We start from the raw sequence: 19,099 nt of genomic DNA on the forward strand, positions 1-19,099 counted from the left end.
GCTTCTGGGCCTGTTGGGAAATACAATCTCAGATGTTTCACCACTTACCCCACGAGGCTACCACAGGGCTGCAGTGGGGTTTGTGGATGTCTGTCTCTTTTTGCACAGCTCCCCAAATACTGCCAGCTGCAAGCTTCTGACAAAACATGCATGGGAACCAGAACTTCTGCATAAAACTGCTTTCTATTTCTGCTCCCTTGGGAAGGGGTAGAGATGAAACACAGATGGAAGAACACTCTTGATTCATCTAACTATCCCCTGGCAGAGGGACTTGTTCATGTGTAGTCTGGTTCGGTTACCTCACTGGGGTCCTGGTGCTTCCCTGGGGAGACTGTTTCACAAACTAACAAGCTTCATGACTAAGGATTTTCCACCAATCTTTTTTTTTCATGCCATTACCCCCTGCTGCTGCCTTTACAGTCATTCTGGTCTGTCTGCCTGCTGCCTTGCAGATAACTGCCTCTCAGATCCTAAGGGATTCTGAGATTAGTTTTCTTATATCTATTATTAAGCCTTTTATTTAAAACTTTGTGACATCTGTCTCATTTAGCTTACAGCCAGTAGGTTTTTCAATTACTGTTTGCTTTCTGGGGTTGAATCAAAGGTGGTAATTGGCAGCAGGGGTCCCTCCCTGTGGCCTTAGAGTACTGGCAGAGGTTGAATATTGGGGTTTTTTCCCTTCCCCAGGTTCAGACACAAAGCTGCAGGACCCAGATCTTTGGGGATCCACAGCTGTATGTTCAGGTGCTAAAGTTCCCTTTCCAGCTTAGGGGAAACAGAGTGAAGGAGCTGGAGATCTCTTCCTCATGGGGGGAGAGCTGTTATCCAAAAAATGAAATCCCAAGGAGGAGGTAATGTTACACCACTGGAGTAGCTGGTAGTTATGTTATGGTTGATTTTGGACAAGATCCTTGGTTCCTTTGTTTCCTGGGAGTGGGAGGGTCTTGCTCTTTCCTGTTGAGCCAATTGTACTGTAGATAAATTAACAGGGCTTCAGTTTAGGGGCTGCCTCATGTACTTTAATACCACCTGTTGCTGTTAAATGCTGTTATTTGTGGCATTTTTCTGGTGAACTGTGACAGTTAAAAATACATAAACCTGTGTACTAGGTGTTCTTCAGCAGCAGCAGTGTTTGACAGTCCCCAGTCTTGGGCAGCACCAGCTCTACAGCATCTGCCTGCAGTTTGTAGAGTGCGTTTAGTGTGTTTGCCAGCTAACGCTTCCAGGGCCTCTGCTGGTAACAGGCCAGCTCCTGCCCTGCAGCTCACACCCACAACCCTTTCCTCATGTACACTGAGCCCAGTCTTCCTCCGGAGGAATTCCTGACAGCCTAGCTGTTAACCAGGTGTGGCAGCACCTTTCCCCTCAACACAGAGCTGCTGTAACTGCTGTTTCCATAGGGGTGGTAGCCTGCCAAGGTTGGGAATGTCACCTCTGGTACAGAACAAAGAGCTCTTCAAAGCTAAAGGGATGCTGACAAGCTGGATTCTGCCCAGCAGAGGCATTGTCATGCAGCCACAAACCCAAGCTTTCAACCTAATTCATTTGTTTTACAATGATCTAAGCTGGGTACACAATCACCTGCTCCTCACTTGTGCTAATCTTGTCATAAACTCTTAATGAGGGCCTGGAGCTATTTAGATGGTGTAGATATCACAGAATTCAAATAATCCACTTTAAAGTAGTGGAAATTCAGAATTAATTAAAACTATGAAAGGCAAGAAAATCCACCTCAGTCATTTGGACCTAGCTGATTTTACACAATTAGTTCAGAGCTGGGGCTCAACCCACCTTGCTCTTCTATCACCAGAGCACATCTGGCAGAAGCTCTGCTTTCTCTTAGGGGAGAATACCCCTAAGAAAATGGGGCACCTAGGCCTAACTGCAGGGCTGCTGAGCAGAAAGGGGGTTAGAAACTCCTGCCTGGCTCCAAGACACACAGGTCTCAGACTATGCCTTGTTCCTGGCAGCCCTGGGCTTGTGTCCATGTCTGGATGCCCACCTCTGGTTGCAGGAGAGGCCCTTGGCTGGGGGTTTGTGGCTGCAGGCAGAGGCTCCACCACCAGATTTGCTTTTGAAGACTTGCTTCATCAAAGTCATACTTGCCAAGATGCAAATGTGCATCAGACACATGCTTAAAATCAATATGGGGTCTCAAAAAGCATTCTTTTCAGTCTAGGGAAAGGAAAACAAAGGTACTTGCAGCAGGCAGTACTGTTCTGAAAGACAACAGGTACATACCTACTCTGGATACCTACCACTAGGCACAAGGCAGCAATATGAAGAACAGACCAGATATATTTGGCAGTCTTCATTTATTCGGCTTAAACAAAGATATTTTTTTTTAAAAAATAATCAATAAATAAAACGGACATCACCAAGGAAACACTATATTGAGTGGAGTACCATCAGGAACATTAAATAGAACCCCCACCACAGCGTAAAGTAGCTCTCCACACCACAATGAAAGAACATTTTGTAAGGCCTAACTGTTCACAAACAAGACTGGCTGTTCTGTACAAACCTTCATGTATTTATAATGCCCTATTCATAGATGTAGGATTTGTCACTCTCTTCGCACAAAACACTACTGTTGAAACCAGAGCTTTGTACGTTACTTGCTTGCCATTGCTGGCAAAAGTGCTAAAATCATTTACCCAATCTTATAGCAAGAGGGATGCTCCAAAGCAGCAACAATCCCTCAGGACCAGGATGGGAGATTTCTCTGCCAGTTTGCTATGCCATAGGCATAAGCCATTACCAGCAAAACCACAGCCCACCTGACCCTCAGGAGTTCAAGTACAGCGAGTTGGCCGGGTGTGTTTGGTAAAGCTGAATGCACTGCTGCCAATCCCAAATCACATTCCCATTGAGTACAAGCCAGAGCCCCGCTCAAGATGGGGTGTATTCTGTCTGCCAGACATTCCAGTCTCCCAGTTACCTTTGCCCTGTCACAAACCATTGGGTTATTCTTTTTTCTCACAAAAAAAGTAATTATCCTGAAAACAAAGTTATCAGCTAAAGTGCAGGATCCCTGCAGCGAGAAGTACACATCCATTTTTAGACTCAGAACATCAAGCTTTAGCATAGCCCATGAGGATTCTCCCCTACCCGCACAAATAGTAACAAATTCAGTTTTGGAAAATAGTGCCTATAAAACTTTAGGTACGCTAACATCAACAGCACTTCAGTGAGCTTTCACAGAAAGAACAGAACAAATGCCCATTCTGTATCACTAATTCTGCATAAGAGAAGCATCATCCCTACCCGAGCTACGTCATCCTTCTGTGAAGTACAGACAGCAGAACAATCCCACGAGCTGTACTTTGGCTACCAAGAAAAGAAGCGCAAACCTTTAGAAAAATACAATGCAAGAAAAAATTTGAGATAAAAATATATACCTTTGGTTAAAAACCATCCCTTTAACAAGAGTCCTTTGTAACTCAGCTAGAACAAAAAAGCTTCACTTAGACTGAACAGTAGTAAAAATTAGTTCTAAGCGCTTATTTCCTAACCCAGAGGACCCTTCTAAAATGTCAGTAATTTTTTTTCCAGGATTTACACATTTCATGTTCATTATTTATAGGGATCATTAATATTTGCAGCAATACTATATAAATTTTCCATGAAGAGAATGTTTGTAGCACAAGCTCCTCCACCAACAGTCTTTAAAAAAAAAAAAACAAAAAACTAGAAGTTCTTAATTAAAGAACCGTTGAAACATGTAGTTTTCTTCAGATACTGAATAGCCAAACTTCTTATAGAAATCAACATTTTTTGGCAGACACTCAAGTGTAATTTTGTAACAGTTCAGTCTCTTACTTAGCAATGTCAGGGTGGACGTTAATCTGAAAAAGACAGAAAACCAACAGTTAAACAGCCCTGAACACTGGATCAATTAACATTTAATTAGCTAAAGTTATAAGACCAACAATACTGAAGTTTTACAGAACTCTGCATTTTCCTTTACTATACATGATAGTTGCTATCCCAAGAAAAAAAGAGAACAAAGTACCAGCGTCTCACAGACAATTGTATGTTACAAGAACCTCAGCTTGCACCCTGCCAGCTAGTGATACCTCCTGGCTAAATTCTTTTCACCTGTCTGGCTGGGGAGGCTCTGCCCTGCAGCTAACCTGCAGAGCTAAAATCCTGCACTCGGAGGTCTGGTGAGCAATCTTTGCCAGCTTGTTTGCTGGCACCCATCAGCACGGTAAGGTGGGGGGACAGAAAGCAACTGAGTAAGGGCCTGCCACCCTGCCTGCTGAGGAATGGCAAAGGTGGTGAAATACTTACAGTTTACCAAGCTGCCTTCCTCTGCACTCCCCGCTTACGACGACATCTTCTATCCTTCCTCTCTGTGAAAATACAGGCAAGTGTTAGTCGAACAGAACACTGCTGTGCGAATTTTCTGCTGTTTCGATACAACTCCTCCAGTGGCCAACATGCTCGGAATGCCCCTTCCAGCACCCAGCAGGAGCTGCAGTCCCACCACAGCCCTTCCCCGCTGAGGGATTTCTGTCTCTCTAGCTCCCTGTTTTCACACGTCTAGCTGGGACTCCACAGCAGTGAGATCCTCAGCCATCTGCTCTGTCAGAACCAAGTCTGACTAGTTCAAAAGCTCACTGGGAGGGAGAATGGGACAGACATCAAATTGCTCTTTTTCCTTAAGAAAAGCCAAAGTTTCCTTTTACTATTTAGCTGAGCAACCAAGGATGGGAGATATTTTTAAGATGCCTTTGTCACTGACTCAGCAGAAGGTACTTTGTCACACAGTAACACCATAAAAATAACATGCATGGAGTCAAGGGGACAGGATCTTTTCCCTCACAGCTGCAGCGGGAGAATATACCTTTGCACAGGAGTGAGTGAACTTGTGTTCTATCACCAGTGTTGCTGTAGCAACAATCTGTCCAAGATTTGTGTCTTCTACGACAGTAACGTAGTAATCTCCAGATCTCTTCATGTGCTCAAAGGTTTCTGTGGGAGCAGGCAGACAGCGGAACAGTCACCATTAATCTCAGATTAAATTGCTCTGAAGTCTAACACTTGCAACAGATTCTGAACACAGATCACCCCAGGGTTCAGGATCACAAGGAAGATGCACCCAAGACCCCAGAACCTGAAAGCCCCAGAGTCAGACTAACCAGACAGAACCAGGAAAAAGCAGAAATTAAACAAATGCCTTTTCCTCAGCTGCCAAGAGAGCCCTCCTTCCCCAGAGTCTCTGCAGATGGGCACTATGATGATGGTGGCAGCACCTCTTAAGTTTTCTTAAATCTCAGTCAAACCAGTGAAGCAAGCTCGGGTTCGCTGTTAAGCTATGATCAAAGGCAAGCCTCTGCCTCGCTACCGGTGCTGCATTAATTCAGCCAAAACAAGCCATCACCCAGTAGTCCCTTCTGCCAGGCGTCTAAAGCTCAGTCTCAAAAGCAGGTATACAATTTAGGCCCATCCCAGCCAAGAACCCCTTTGGGATAGTTGCAACTGGATCCAACGCTGAGTGCCAAAGGCTGCCTCAGGGGACCTGAACTACTAAATCCCTCTGGCATCAGGCAGTTGGGAGCCTCACACCCAAGTGGATTTGCTGTCAGCATCAGTATCCTCTGGTTCCCAGCAACCTCTATGGAAATGCCAAGAAATAATGATATACTTACTGATAAACTGCTCTGGGCTTGCAACTCCAGTTTCAGTCAGCTGACCCAGAACTTTAAAAAAGCCTGTTATAAAAAAAAAAAAGGGGGGGGGGGCAGGGGGGAACAACAACCCTCAGTGAGGGAGAGAGACACACAAAGAGCTCCAAATAGCACAGAACAACCTGACACAGCTCTTTGGAGAGTTAACATCCCCATGGCACCATGCAATTCAGTCATATGTAAAAGCCTGCGCTCTGCAGTTGTAGAGCTAGACTGCAATCTTAAAATCAAACTCCCACCATAAGCACTGCTGAAGGATCAGCTAATGCATCAGCAGCAAACTGCAGCTTGAACACAGAAGCTGCATACATTCAAGCAAGAAAAGTATAAGCCTGAAATTATGTGAGATTAAGCTGTATGTTCAGAACAACATTTTTGTCCAAGTTACAGAACTGAAGTCTTCATGGACTAAGAATAATATGCTGGTTCACATTACTTTTATATTAAAAGGAACAGTATGAACAACTGTACTCCCTCTCTAAAGCTGTGGTGAGTAGGAAGCTGTGGATTATTTGGAAGATTTTACTTGAATTTTAAGACTGGTTTTGAGGTTATTAAAACAGTAAAACCAATTTTGAGGGTCACCCAACACAGCACAACCAATCCATGGTGCCAAGTGCTCAAATTCCTTACTGATAAAAATAACCCAAATCAGATAAAATGAGCAATCCTGATCTATTGAGAGATCATGCAGAAATGCATATGATCTAGTTCAGCACGTAGCTTTCATTTGGGATGATCATTAAACAGGATTCTACCTCGATTTAAATCAGCTGTGCAAAGTGGTCTCAAAACTAGGCCATCTCCTGGTTCTAAAGGAGAAATAGCAGGAGAAAACGTCGTCGTGTTCTCGCTCCAGTCAAGTTCATGCAGAATATTTGGGTCAAACATCGGTGTGTCATCAGGCATCACAGTTGCAACAGGCATCATGGCTGCAACAGGTGTTCTGGAACAGAATGCACATGGGTAAGGAACATTTTGGTTTGTTCTTGCTTTAATCTCTAAATATGCCATTTCCCCTGGTTATATCATGCCACGTGATGTTTCTCAGGGACGCAAAGAAAGGTGAATGAAACCAGAACTGCTGTTCACTTTATCTGCAATTGAAGCTCCTCAACCTTCACCGGACTAGGCCGCTGAGTTAAACACAAGAGCGCGTACCCCAACACCGCACACGTTATCTAAAGTCAACACACATGGCACTTTTGTTCATCTGGGCAGTTTTTTCTCTTGGAAAAAAACAAACAGATAAGACATCAACTGGGATATTTAACCTCTATAGCCCTCTGAAAAGGAAAGCATCTCACACTCTCAAGAAACCTCCCTAACATACTGTTTACTGAGTATAGAGGAGATCATTTGCATTAGTGTTCCATTTAAAACTGGCGGCAGGAATAGTACACTTTTTTCAAACAGTCCCATCACATAAATATTTAGTATCTCAGCCAAGAGGCACTCCATCACACATAGGAAAACACAGATGATATGACAGCCTGCACACACACTTACAGCCTGTACTGCGTTTCTAATGCAGTTGTGTTTGCTTGGTATATTTACAAAACCTAATGCCATCTCAGCTGTAAAGCACAGCGGCTCATTGTCCATTAACAGGTAAAATGCAGAACTGCCAAGATGATGGTGAGACACCTGTTAATGATTAAAGAAAGATCTGGGAATTATCCCTAATTCTGAATAATACACAAGAGGAAGCAAAGGGATATATTTTCCTAATCTCTAGACACAGGAAAATAATTCTTACTTTGTCACCTGTGGAATACCTGGTCAGGTTTCTGGTATGAACAGAGCATATCGTGGGAAATTCTCCTAAGTTATTTATACAATTTCAAATTAACTTAGTTGCACCATAAAAGCTATGGTAGTTGCACACTGTTGGACAGGCCAAATAAACATCAGAAAGAAAAATGTATTTGGGATGAATACTTCTCAAAATAAGACATTTTACAGCCCTGTTAAGCTGCCCAGAGAAAGTACAGAGGATGTTAGCTGTGAAGCTTCTTAGTGTAACTGCAGCATTTGAGCCTCAAAACTGAAGGTGGCTCTGGAAACGCAACTGAAAAAGCTTCTTTCAAAAAAGAAAAAAAAGCAACCACAAAATCTTTTTTTATGCCACCTGCTCATATACACTGGCCTTTAAAATCCCCATTCTCATCTCAATCTTGCATATCAAAGTAAAAAAATTGCTGTTACAGCAATTAAACAGCAATACAAATTCTCATCCCACATGAATTTTCAAAATGAAACAGTGGGAAAAACAAAGTACAAAGAAAAACATTTCCATAGATGGAAGAGTCAGAGGTGAGAATCCAGGTCTTCTGAGTCCCAGTCCTGAGCTTTAGCGATCAGATCATGCAGTTATGTGCAGAGAACTGCAAGCCCATCGCCAGCGTATTAATTATGTCACTGCTAAGCAAACCCGAAGTCTCCCTGGTTCCAACAAGACACTTGGTATCTCTGTTCCTAGATCTCGATTATTCTAACATTGCTGTTACCCTGTCCCGTTACAAAGCCTTCCTAGAATTCATGAGTGTTGATAACAACATTCAAATAGTGTACTGTACAGCATAAGATAAATTAATTTCAGCTCAGGCTTACAGAATACCAAGCACACACAACAGTAGAAAAACACATGAAGGAAATAAAATTTTTGATGCTTTTCAAGCAGTTAGTGACAAACTAAGAGTGATTCTTCAAACTACATCCAGCACAGCTGGAGCAGGAAGAAGTTTGAAGCTTCGCCCATTTTCTGGAGTCAGGAATATGACTTACTCGATAGAAATGCAGTGGCCAATTAAAAAAAGGATCAATGTACGGAGAGGGAGAAGAGCTCCAGCCTGTTTCAATGGGTCACCGGTTTCCCCTCCAGGCCTGCTGACCTTACTCCACGACCAGGTGCTGGCCCTGGTACACACCTGAAGTCTCCCCCGGAGCATCCTGGGCTCCCCACCCGTGTCAGGAGTGGGACAGGGTCCTGCCAGTGCCCACGGGACACGTTCTTCCCCCCTCCCCCATCCCACCTCCCTCCGCTCCGCTCTCTTCTGGAAAATCGGCGAGGAGGGAGCACGGTATGCCGGGGGTCCCCCCCTGAGATGAGCTACCTGCCCAAGGGGACCCCCCGGGTGCTCGGTCAGACTTCTGCCGGCTCCCCAGCGGCGGGGGACAGGGTGACAAACCCCGGCCCTGCCCCGAGGGGGACGAGAAACAGCCCTGCACGGCCCCTTGGTGGGGTCCCCTCAGCTGAAACAGCCCTCCCGCGGTCCCTCAGGGGGTCCCCACAGCTCCCCTCAGCTGAAGCAGCCCTTGTAGGGGGGTGGGACCCCCCCAACCCCTCCAGGGGATCCCCTCACCCCCCACGCAGCCCCTCAGTGGGGTCCCCTCACCTCACATCCCCAGCCCCTCGGGGGGGTTCTCCACATCCCCTCACCCCCAGCCCCTCGGGGGGTCTCCACACCCCCTCACCTCACCCTCAGCCCCTCGGAGGGCGGGGGAATCTCCACAACCCCTCACCCTCAGCCCCTCGGGGAGGTCTCCACATCCCCTCATCCTCAGCGCCGGCCCCTCGGGGGGTCTCCACTGCCCTCACCTCACTCCCGGCCCCTCGGGGGTCTCCACACCGCCTCACCTCAGCCCTAGCCCCTCAGAGGGGGGGTGTCTCCACACCCCCTCACCCCCAGCCCCTCGGGGGGGGGGGTGTCTCCACAGCCCTCACCTCACCCCCGGCTCCTCAGGGGGTCTCCACACCCCCTCACCTCAGCCCTAGCCCCTCGGGGGGGGGGGGGGGGAGGTGTCTCCACATCCCCTCAGCCCCTCGGGGGGTCTCCACAGCCCTCACCTCACCTCACCCCCGGCTCCTCAGGGGGTCTCCACACCCCCTCACCTCAGCCCTAGCCCCTCGGGGGGGGGGGGGGGGGGAGGTGTCTCCACATCCCCTCAGCCCCTCGGGGGGTCTCCACAGCCCTCACCTCACCCCCGGCCCCTCGGGGGGCCCGCCCCGCCCGCACTCACCCGCGCACGAGGCCGCGGCGCCAACTGCCGCCCGCACCGGCTCCGCCGCAGGCGCCGCACGGACGTGGCAGGGGGGAGGAGGCGGGACCCGGCACGCACGCACGCCAGCGCGCAACCAATCGCCACCCGCCGGCCCCGCCCCATCTCCGAACGCTCGGAACTCCGGGCCACTCCCACGCCGGCCCGGCGACTTTCGGGAACAGCCCCGCCCCCGTGCGAGGATTGGGCGGTGGGCGGTGTGACCGCGCCCCCTCTCTGGAAGAGGCCCCGCCTCCTGTCGCGCGTCGCGCTCTCGATCGCGGAGCCGGGGTAAAATGGCGGGTGGCGATCGCTGGCGGTGCCCGGCCTCGGCGTTCCCGCGGAGCACCCCCTCTGCCCCGTCGCCCTTCCCTCCTCTCCCCGACCTGAAGAGCCATTTCACCCCGGCAGCGGCCCCGATGGGGTCGGCGGGAGGAAGGGTGAAGGCCAGCGAGGCGGGCCGAGCCTCAGGGGCGCGAAGGCTGAGGCGTTTGGCCTGACAGGGTTTTGACGCCTGAAGGAAAATCCCTTCGTCTCCCCGAACTGGCATCCCCCCAGGAGCGAGGAGGGTGGCTGGGGAGCGGGCAGTGTCCCTCGGCAAAGGGAATGATTTCTCCTTTAGTGGGGCGTGAGGAGCCCTGCTCCTGGCAGCGCGGTGCAGGAGGGTGGGTTGCTGGATCGCACCTTCCTCTCGTCTGTGCCTGCTTTCTCTTTACAGCTTGGCAGTTTTGTTTTTTTTTTCAGCCAGCTGCCTTTCCTGTAAAGATTTCCATATTTTGGGGGGGGGGCTGACTGCAGGACTTGGTTCTGGGAGAAAGGTAAAACTGAGGCCCAGACGACATGAGGTCGGTGAAGATCCCTACGACGCTTTTCAGAAGCAGCGGATCACTAGGCAGCTCGCAGGGTGTAATTGCTGGCTGCTCCGCGTACGTTTCCGTGCGTTTTCACTGGGGTTTGGCCTCGAGTTCCTCTGGGAAGCTGCTTGGTGGCTTTGGAGGGCTGCTCACTTTAATCCAGAGCTGGCCACAGCGCAGGAGGGGCTCGTGGGTACCTGCGGAGGGATGAAAGGGCTAAACAAAGGTTCTTCTTTTTCCTGAGGAATTGCAGGTGGCAGCAGCTTTCACCATGAAAGCATCCCTCGCTTTGATAATTTTAATCTCTGGGGGATTATTTTTGGAGGCTCCATCACTTTCCTTGGTCCCCTGCTGTCCTGCGCTGTGATGGGTCTTGTTCAGCCTCCAAGGCTGGCAGGGTGCACGAGTGAGGGTTTTTCTTCCTTTTCAATAAAAAAACCAAACAACTTAGAGATCGTCTTGAGAGACTGTTTTATAAATAACAGAGGTCAAGGCATGCATGCAGCAGGAGGCCTGCTGAACAAGATAATTATACAATGTGCTTCTGAGACATGATTTTAATTTTCCATGTTTCTTCCCCCTGTTACTTTACCCTCAGAATGAATCACTCTCTGTTACCGTGGTAACAATCAACATTACTTAGTTTTTACTTCTTCGGGCCCGGAGTGACCAGATGACACACGCCAACCCCCCTGGGCTCAGGCACACCCAAAGTCTGGGGGCGATGCTCGCCCCAAGCTTGTCCAGCAGAGCCAGGGCTGGGGGCTTCGTGGGTGAATCACCGTGACTATTGACCTTTTATTGCAAGGAAAAGGCATGAACTGGGTGTGAGCTTTCCCCTCCTGTCCCTTCTCTATTTCCTTTGTTTTGAGGGATTAAGAGGACTGGGAAGGTTCCATCCATGCTAAAAAAATGAACACCATATCTTGCTTCTGTGCATGAAAAGAAACTGGGAAGTGCTGCTTTGACTGGTTAAACGGGGAAACTGGGAGTGCAGACACATTTCCACTGCGTGAAAAATGACAGACAGGGGTTTAGCTTGACTCCCTCCACGGTGCCTTTTCCTTCATGGAAAGATTTTACAGATGCGAGGTAGATTTTGCATTTTACCTAAGTGAAAAGTGAAAAGTCGTGACTTTTAAAAAGTAAAATCATGCCATAACAAGGCCGTGACCACATGGGGTCAGCCCAGCTCTCCCCAGTGAGACTCAGAGCAGAGGTCCTGGACCTGCACAGGGAATACCGCATGTTTTGGACAAGCCTTATCCAGATACATCCTCACACTTTCTGGCAATCGGTCGCGTAGAGACATCCTGACCCAGAACATACATCTGGCCCGTGGTATATAATAGCTGAACAGTGCTATCCTCTGCGTGTGTGTCTCAGCTTCTGACCTCCAGCGCTCCTAAATGTGCTGCAGTGTAATGCTGCAGAATGAGGAGAAAATCCTTTGGTTTGGTTAAACCTCTTGCCCTGCCCCAGCAGGGCCGTTTTTGTTAGTCCTGGAGACCAGTCCTGTCCTGTTTACCACCACAGGTACTGACTTCAGCTTGGCTTGAGGACAGAAACCTTTCTGCCCATGGATTTTGTAGCAGCGTGGGTCTAAACCAGACCAGGGAAATGATCTGGATGGAAAAACCTTCCCAAGGAAAGGTGAATTTGCCAGGCTGTGGGCAGAGGTGGGAATAGATCCTCTTCAGTTGGATTTGCGAGCAGAGACCAAAGAAACCTGCCCTGACGGAGGGGCTTAAGCTGAACAGTGCCTCTGTCAGCGCCTCCGAAACCTTCTTCCATTTCAGGAACCCAGAGATGTTTTGGAGAAGGGCCACTGTTGTGAGGGGATTAGCCTCTCACAAAGATTTAATCTTTACACCCTCCCAGGGCCCATCCAAAACCCTCTGGCAAAACCTGGGCCAGCCATGCAGGCAGGGCAGAATGGAGCCAGCGGGTTTTCAGCCACCCCCATCCCTGCGCGGAAAGTTTTAAGCTTTTTCTCTAATTTTAATCACATTGGAAGAAGATGGCGGTGCTTTTAAAGGCTTCTAAAGAAGAGGTGGGCAGCGGGGAAGGACTGGGTTAATGTACCCAGCAAGGGGAAACTGGATCACTTTGTGAAGGCTCCTGAGAGTCCATGCACGAAACAGGCTTCGCTTCTTACCAAAAGCTTGGCGAAAGGCACGTGGCTGCTGATGAGCTCTCACATCTCCTTGAGACACCTCCAAGTCCCACGCAGTGGCTTTTTAAAGGTCAAGTGATTAGGGCCAGTGAGGATTCACAGCAGCCAACAGATAAATCTCCCCGGTACCTCTGAGGCCAGGATTTGGTTGCTGATGAGCAAGGGGAAAGTTGAAATGACACATTTCCACTTGTGTCACGGATGTGTTCATCTCCTCTCCACCAGTTCCACTCCAGTGTATTTTGTTGCAGATAAAAAAAAAAAAAAAACAACAGGAAAGTGATATCCTCTGGCTGCTCCATATTTGCCCGCGCTGGAACAAGGCAGTCACAAGGCAGGGAAATTGCAAATTCGTGATCGCGGGACAGTCAGAAAGATGGGAAGGGAGCCATGCACTTGCTTGATGTAAATGTCTGAGTCTGAAACACACCCTGCTTTATGAGGAGAGAAAAAGCACTCGCCTTTCCTTTGGCCGTATGACACAAGGCAGTAAGAACGAATAAATCCTTGCCACAATAAAATTGTTTACATTCTGTTTTGGAAACAGATGCTTGGGGCTCAGTATATGTAGGGACCAGCCTCTTTGATTCTTTTTAACGTCTCATAGATCAGACTGTATCCAGCCACCAGTAAATCCCAAGTGGTGGAAACACCTGCAGAAAAACTGCATAAACCAGCTCTGGGCACCTGGATTTCACAGAGGACCCAGCACCCGGTTAACCCCCATCTGTCTGCCAGAGGAAAGAAAGATGCTGCCGTGTGTCCCCAAATGTTGCCCACGGGTGGACAACAAGAAACTAAATACCTGCTCGAACGTAGTAAAGTCGTAAGGGAAACCTGGCACTCTTTGGCAAAGCTCTGCCGCCATCCAGATGGCCGCCTGGGACCTGGAAATGGTATTTCTTTGGGATTTACGATAACGCCAGTGCAGTTATGAAAGGAGAAGTGCATCTGGACTGTATCTACCTCGCTGGAAATAATTATCCCATCCTTAGCCAAGAAGCCAAATGCAATTTAATTGCTGGGGAAGGGGAAGCGTTAGGAGCCGCAGGTGTGTCACAGCCCCCTGCCCCAGCTGTCACTTTCAGAGGGAAGCAGAGGCCACCCCTTGCAGAGGCAGCCCCAGCCTGCCATCCACAGAGGCTGGAAGAAGTGTGTGTTCAGTGTCTTCAGGTTTTCTCATCTGTCCATGGCCCAGAAACACTTTTTTTTTTAATGGAGAAAATCCCCACCTGAGGCTAACAGCATCACGCCTCATTCATACTCAAGTATCCCGGCTCGGAGTCCAAGTCAGGGCTTAAAAAACATGCGAAAGCAGCTCCAGCAAGAAACTTAATTACTGCTGTCGCCCTCCTTTGGATGTGGCTATTTTATGAGAAGTAAAATAGTATCAGCTCACCCCCAAAAAATTGGAGCTGGGATCAGATCAACCACAGATCTGGCCTTGAGCTGAGAAATGGGGAAGACAGCCTCAATGGTACTTCTGATCCCAAAGTGTCCTGAGCCTGCGTGCAGCAGGTACGAGGGTGCATTGCAGGTAACTCCAGAGATTTGCGGTCCCTGCAGGTAAAAGGACGTTTTCGCATCAGCAGCAGGCAGAGCACTCTGGATGACAGATCTCCCCAACCTTCCCGTACAAAATGAGCGCACTGTGGATTCGATAAGCCATTTTCTGTGGATGGATTAGTGAGCAATTAACAGCTTTTACCTTTTTCCCTTCCACCAAATACAAGCCGGTGGTGCCAAGATGGCATTTGTCTAGTGACTGTCTCTGCAAACACGCTGTCTTACCCAACGTCCCATCAGTGGGCCAGTTAAGGAGGACCTTCCTCTATTTCCCAAAGGTCGTATTTCTATGAGCTCAATTAAATTCAGGCTCAAAGCTTCCTCAGAGGAAATACAGCCCTGATCTCTTGTCCTCCCCTGCCATGGATGCTGGGGGATACATTTAAGGGACAAAACGGGCCTCTCTGCAGCTGTGGGGTAGCCAGGGTTTGGGCAGGGGTAAGTGTCCATCCTGCACCATCAGGTCACCTAAAACCTGAAGACAAAATTGCCGCCCTGGCAGGATGAGCAGCGGGAAGGGCTTTGGAGAGGAGCTGTAGGCAGGAGGGAGATCTCGCGCCCTGCTTGTACGTGAGTCCCAGCACGGCAGTTCTGTGGACACCCCGGCCGAAGGCTCGGCAGCGGCGCCGGCAGAAAAACCTCAGCGTGTCCCTCGGCAGCCGGCTGGCGGGACAAAGCGTGCAGCAGTTTGGAAGTAAGTGGTTAACAACCAGCTGAGCTGGGAGCAAGGGGAGGCTCTACCCGGCCATGCCGGACCCTGCATCACACTGGGGAACATGGGGCCTGGGAAGAAGCACACCCCAAATCCGAGCAGGCAGAGGACGATATTGCTACGCGAGCCGCGCGGCAAGCTTGATCTCTGTTTATCCATTACGGTGGAAATGCTTTATCTTCTGCCTGGGCCGCGCTGTGTGAGCAGTGATAAGAGGCGGTTGTTAAACAGAAGCTGAAGCTGATGTTCCCTTGGTCTCCGATTTCCAAGGTTACAGAGAAGAAAAAAAACAACCGCTGGCTGATTCCCATGCCCAGAGCCGGCACGGTGCGGGCAGGAGTCCCGCGGGAAGGGCAACGGGGCTGAAGTGAGCGGGGCCTGAAAGAGACTGAACAGCCGGTTGGCAAAGGTGGGGGCCTGGGAAGAGCGGGAGGAGAAAATACAGGAGTTTCTCAGAATTGCGTGGTGGTGACTGCTGGCTGCCTGCTGACGGCTGGAGAGGATCAGCAAGGCCGTGAAAACTTCAATAGGTTGCTAATGTCTCTGCATGGACTGTGCTGAGGGGGGCTGCTCCTGCGTGGTCCCCCCACCTCCCCTGCCCAGGGTGATGGTCCTCCTCCAGCTCTTCCTGGGCTCTGGGCTGGCCGGACACCAACCAGACCTGGTGGCAGCTGGTGAGTGCTGGGAAAAGGTACCGCAGCTTGTGCCAGTGGTTTCATCCTGACCATCCATCCATACTTCATCCTTCCTTCCCTCCTTCCTTCCATCCGTCCATCCATCTTTCCCTGGGTGTATTTGCATCCTCCATCCCTCATCCTTTAGTGCTGAGGTTCAGCCCGATGCAGCCACAAGAGGGGAGAGCAGTCCCAAATTTTTCTCTGATGGAACCCCCTCCTCCCATTGCATGTGGTGGGGAGACTGTGGCCAACCTACCCCCAGCTCTCGGTCCTGGCTGGAGGTGGACAGATGGTCTGGATGAGACAGGAGGTGCTTCCCAGCTCTCATTATCTCCGGCCAAACTGCAGATGGATCTGCTATTGAAAAAAAAGAGAAATGAAAGCAAGCCAGAGCACGTGGTTGCAGAGAACAAACTCCCAGATTTGGGGGGTATTTTAGCACTGGGTGTATCGGAGCGCTGGGAGGGAGATGGTGACAAGATATGTGTTTGCTCTGATTTCCCCACCAGTTTTGAACTGTGTGGCCCGTCCACAGAGATGTCCGTGCCCTAGGAGGTGGTAGGGAGGAGTGAAACTCCAGGTATCAGCAAGGAAATAACAACAGAGGGAAATGCCCTGAATGAAGGACTCAGAGAGTCACCCATGGGATGGCCGCGAAGCTTAAGTGAGACCAGTGAGTGGCAACTGGTCCTGGGGGTTGAAAGGGACAGCTGGGCTTTCAGATCTGAGCTGGCTGCGGGCTCACAGAGAACTGATGGTGGCTGAAACACCCGTGGGACCGAGCATCGTGCGATACCCTCTCTGGTGTCCCAGGGCCACCTGCAGCAGAGCCATCTCCGTGTCCAGGCAGCCATCCCTCCTTGGTCCTAGCCGGCAGGCGATGGGCAACATGCTTGGCCGTGCCGTGGTCGCCTGTGGCCCACCTTGCCCAGCCATCCCTTTTCCCTCTAGGTGGAGTTATTACACATCAAATTTCAGCTTGCTTCGTGTCTGGACGCACTCCTGCAGCCGGCAGATGACGAGGTCCCTGCCAGTCTGCCTGCATCCTCATTGCCCGGGAGCTTCCTCGGAATTTAACGACCTGAGTTTAACGAAGCCCAGTGTATCTTGGAGGGGTTATGCCTGCGTTGCATGTGTGGAACGGGAAGAATGAGCTGTGCTTTGGATGTGCGTGGGCAGGGGAAGGACGGGGGGGTCACTCCAAATGAAATGAGAGTGATAATGCAGGGACATACCATGGGCTCCGTGGAGCATCGTCCTTTAATTCTGCTTTACGAGCTTCTCCTCTTTCCTCTTACCTTGCGGTATGGTTGGAGGGGAGGCAGGAAATCCTGTAGGGCTATTTTTGAACTCTGGATTAATTAATGGCATCGTTAATGGGCGGGGATTGACTTGAAGGACAATTTGGGAGGCGTCGGTTCCAGATGTGCTCATTCCCAGGCTGTGTGGACATCTGAGATAGCGCAGGGTTCGGCTGCGGATGTGGGGGGAGCACTCGGGGCCGGACTCTGCACCACGCTGTGCCCAGGGGCACGTCCAGCCTCGGGGCAGCATGGCCCTTCGTTTCCACTGCTGCAGGGCTGGGAGGGTCAGTCCATTCATCTTTTAGGTCGTGGAAATTATTTTCTTTTTCTTTTTTTTTTTTTCAACTCCGCAAAAAAGAAAAATGTTAAAAGTGCTCGCCTAGTGCTCTCCCTGATGCTCAGCTCGTTCCCCCCCCAGCGACATTCCCTGCTCTCAGGGTCTCTTCCAGGATCCAGCATGTCGGTGCTTTTGAAGATTTAACACCCCTCTCCCTCCACCCCCCCGCCCCGTCATTTCCCCATCAGTCTCAGACATGTTCCCATCCGCTCCTCCTGTTTATGGGAAGGGGAAAAATCATTCAGGAGATAAAACAGCCGGTCCTGGCCATCACCCGGACCCTGCGGTGGGGCAGCTTGCCATTAAGTTCAAGGGGAGCCCCTCAGCTATAAGGCTGTGTCCTTTGAAGCGCCTGACACACGATTTTCAGCTGTGAGACGATGTGAATCAGATGTGGTCCTTCCAGATGGCCGCCCAGGATGGGGCACAGCGTGGACGGGGGCTGGAGGTGGCCTGGGGACAGCTCTGTCCCTCCGACAGGATGGGCAGGGATGGGGACACCTTGGGGTCTGGGCTGGCTGAGGGCATTTTTACTGTGTGTTTGCTTTGGGGGGGCATCTCGGGGTGTTTCTTGTTGTGGGGGGAGCCAGGCGAAGGGGAAGGGCTGGTCTGATCACTGGGCCAGGACCCAGGCTCCAGGCAGGGACCTCTCCTGTTTGGGTTGTGGTTGGTCTCAGACCTGTTGCGGTGGCCCCCTCATCCTGCTCCGCTTGAGCCTGTGCGTGACTCAAGCTCCCAGCGTTACACCTCGAGCCTTTCCAAGACTTTCTGGACTGCTTCTTTCCAGGTTTACCATTCCTGAGAACCCTCCTCACCCTTGCTGCCTCATCAGGGCAAAAACAAAACACCCAAAACTCTTTCCTCAAGGTCACCGATAGCAAACAGCATCTCTTTGCCCTCCTGCCTAAATCCGCTGAGAGCCATTAGGGAAACCAGGAACCCGTGTTTTTCCCAAGCGTCCCATGTGAGATCCGGCCGTCCCTGCCACCTGGGAGAGACAATACACACATTTACTGTGGGAAGGGGCAAGGGAAGACTTCACCACCTCTAAACACAGCCAGAAAGTCCCTTGAATTCATTGCATGACACGGGTAGGACAGTTGGGCTGCTGAGACCCCTCCTGCTCCCGGGCTGGATGTGGGGACCACGGCCGGGGCTTGCCGGTAGCTCCAGCCTTGCCTAGCCAGGATAAAGCACTGCGGATTGCCTTCGGGATGCTCGACATCGTGAGTGCCAGAGCCCTAAGAGGATGATGGAAGGAGAGGAGCCCTGTGAGGAGGTGGCTGGGGGCAGAGGTAGATATTTGGGAACTGCCTGCGGGCTCCCTGCTGCTGGGCTTACCCCTCTGCTTTCTGCACCAGCTGGAAACACGGCGGTGGAAGGAGTGAGCAGGATTTAAACGGGTTTATTCTGCAGGGGACCAGCACCCCCTCTCCCGCTGGCGTGCCGGGGAGGTAGAGCTAACACCTGAGTTCTGCCCCGGGATTAAGGAATTGCACGAGAGGAATACAGAGCCGCCGTTGTCCCAGCCTGCCAGCGCAAGCCCCGTTTGGAGGGCAGCACGTGGTGCCTTTCCCCAGCCAGGTTTGGCCCAAGGGGCTTCACCTTCTCCAGACACCACCGTAATTCCCCTGTGGCCCCTTATGCTTGTCCCGAGCCGATCTGCTGCCTCCCTTGGGGACATGACCCCAGGCAAGGGACGAAAGGGAGCAGTTCCCAGCCGGGATCGCTGGTGT

At 50.6% G+C, this 19,099-nt stretch overlaps 1 protein-coding gene across 1 annotated transcript; it reads right to left on the minus strand.

Annotated features, from left to right (window-relative positions):
• Positions 1–2,298: 2,298 nt before the first annotated feature.
• GNPNAT1 (glucosamine-phosphate N-acetyltransferase 1) lies at positions 2,299–9,850 on the minus strand. The gene is made up of 6 exons (XM_075031023.1): positions 9,720–9,850; positions 6,455–6,642; positions 5,658–5,720; positions 4,853–4,980; positions 4,297–4,358; positions 2,299–3,848 (listed from the first exon to the last, which is right to left on the minus strand). Exons 2-6 carry the CDS (start codon positions 6,624–6,626, stop codon positions 3,701–3,703), a joined length of 573 nt encoding a protein of 190 aa, XP_074887124.1. The 5' UTR covers positions 6,627–6,642; positions 9,720–9,850; the 3' UTR covers positions 2,299–3,700.
• Positions 9,851–19,099: the final 9,249 nt, after the last annotated feature.

The sequence above is a fragment of the Buteo buteo genome, chromosome 6, assembly GCF_964188355.1.
Source record: "Buteo buteo chromosome 6, bButBut1.hap1.1, whole genome shotgun sequence".
In the NCBI taxonomy this organism is placed as follows: domain Eukaryota; kingdom Metazoa; phylum Chordata; class Aves; order Accipitriformes; family Accipitridae; genus Buteo; species Buteo buteo.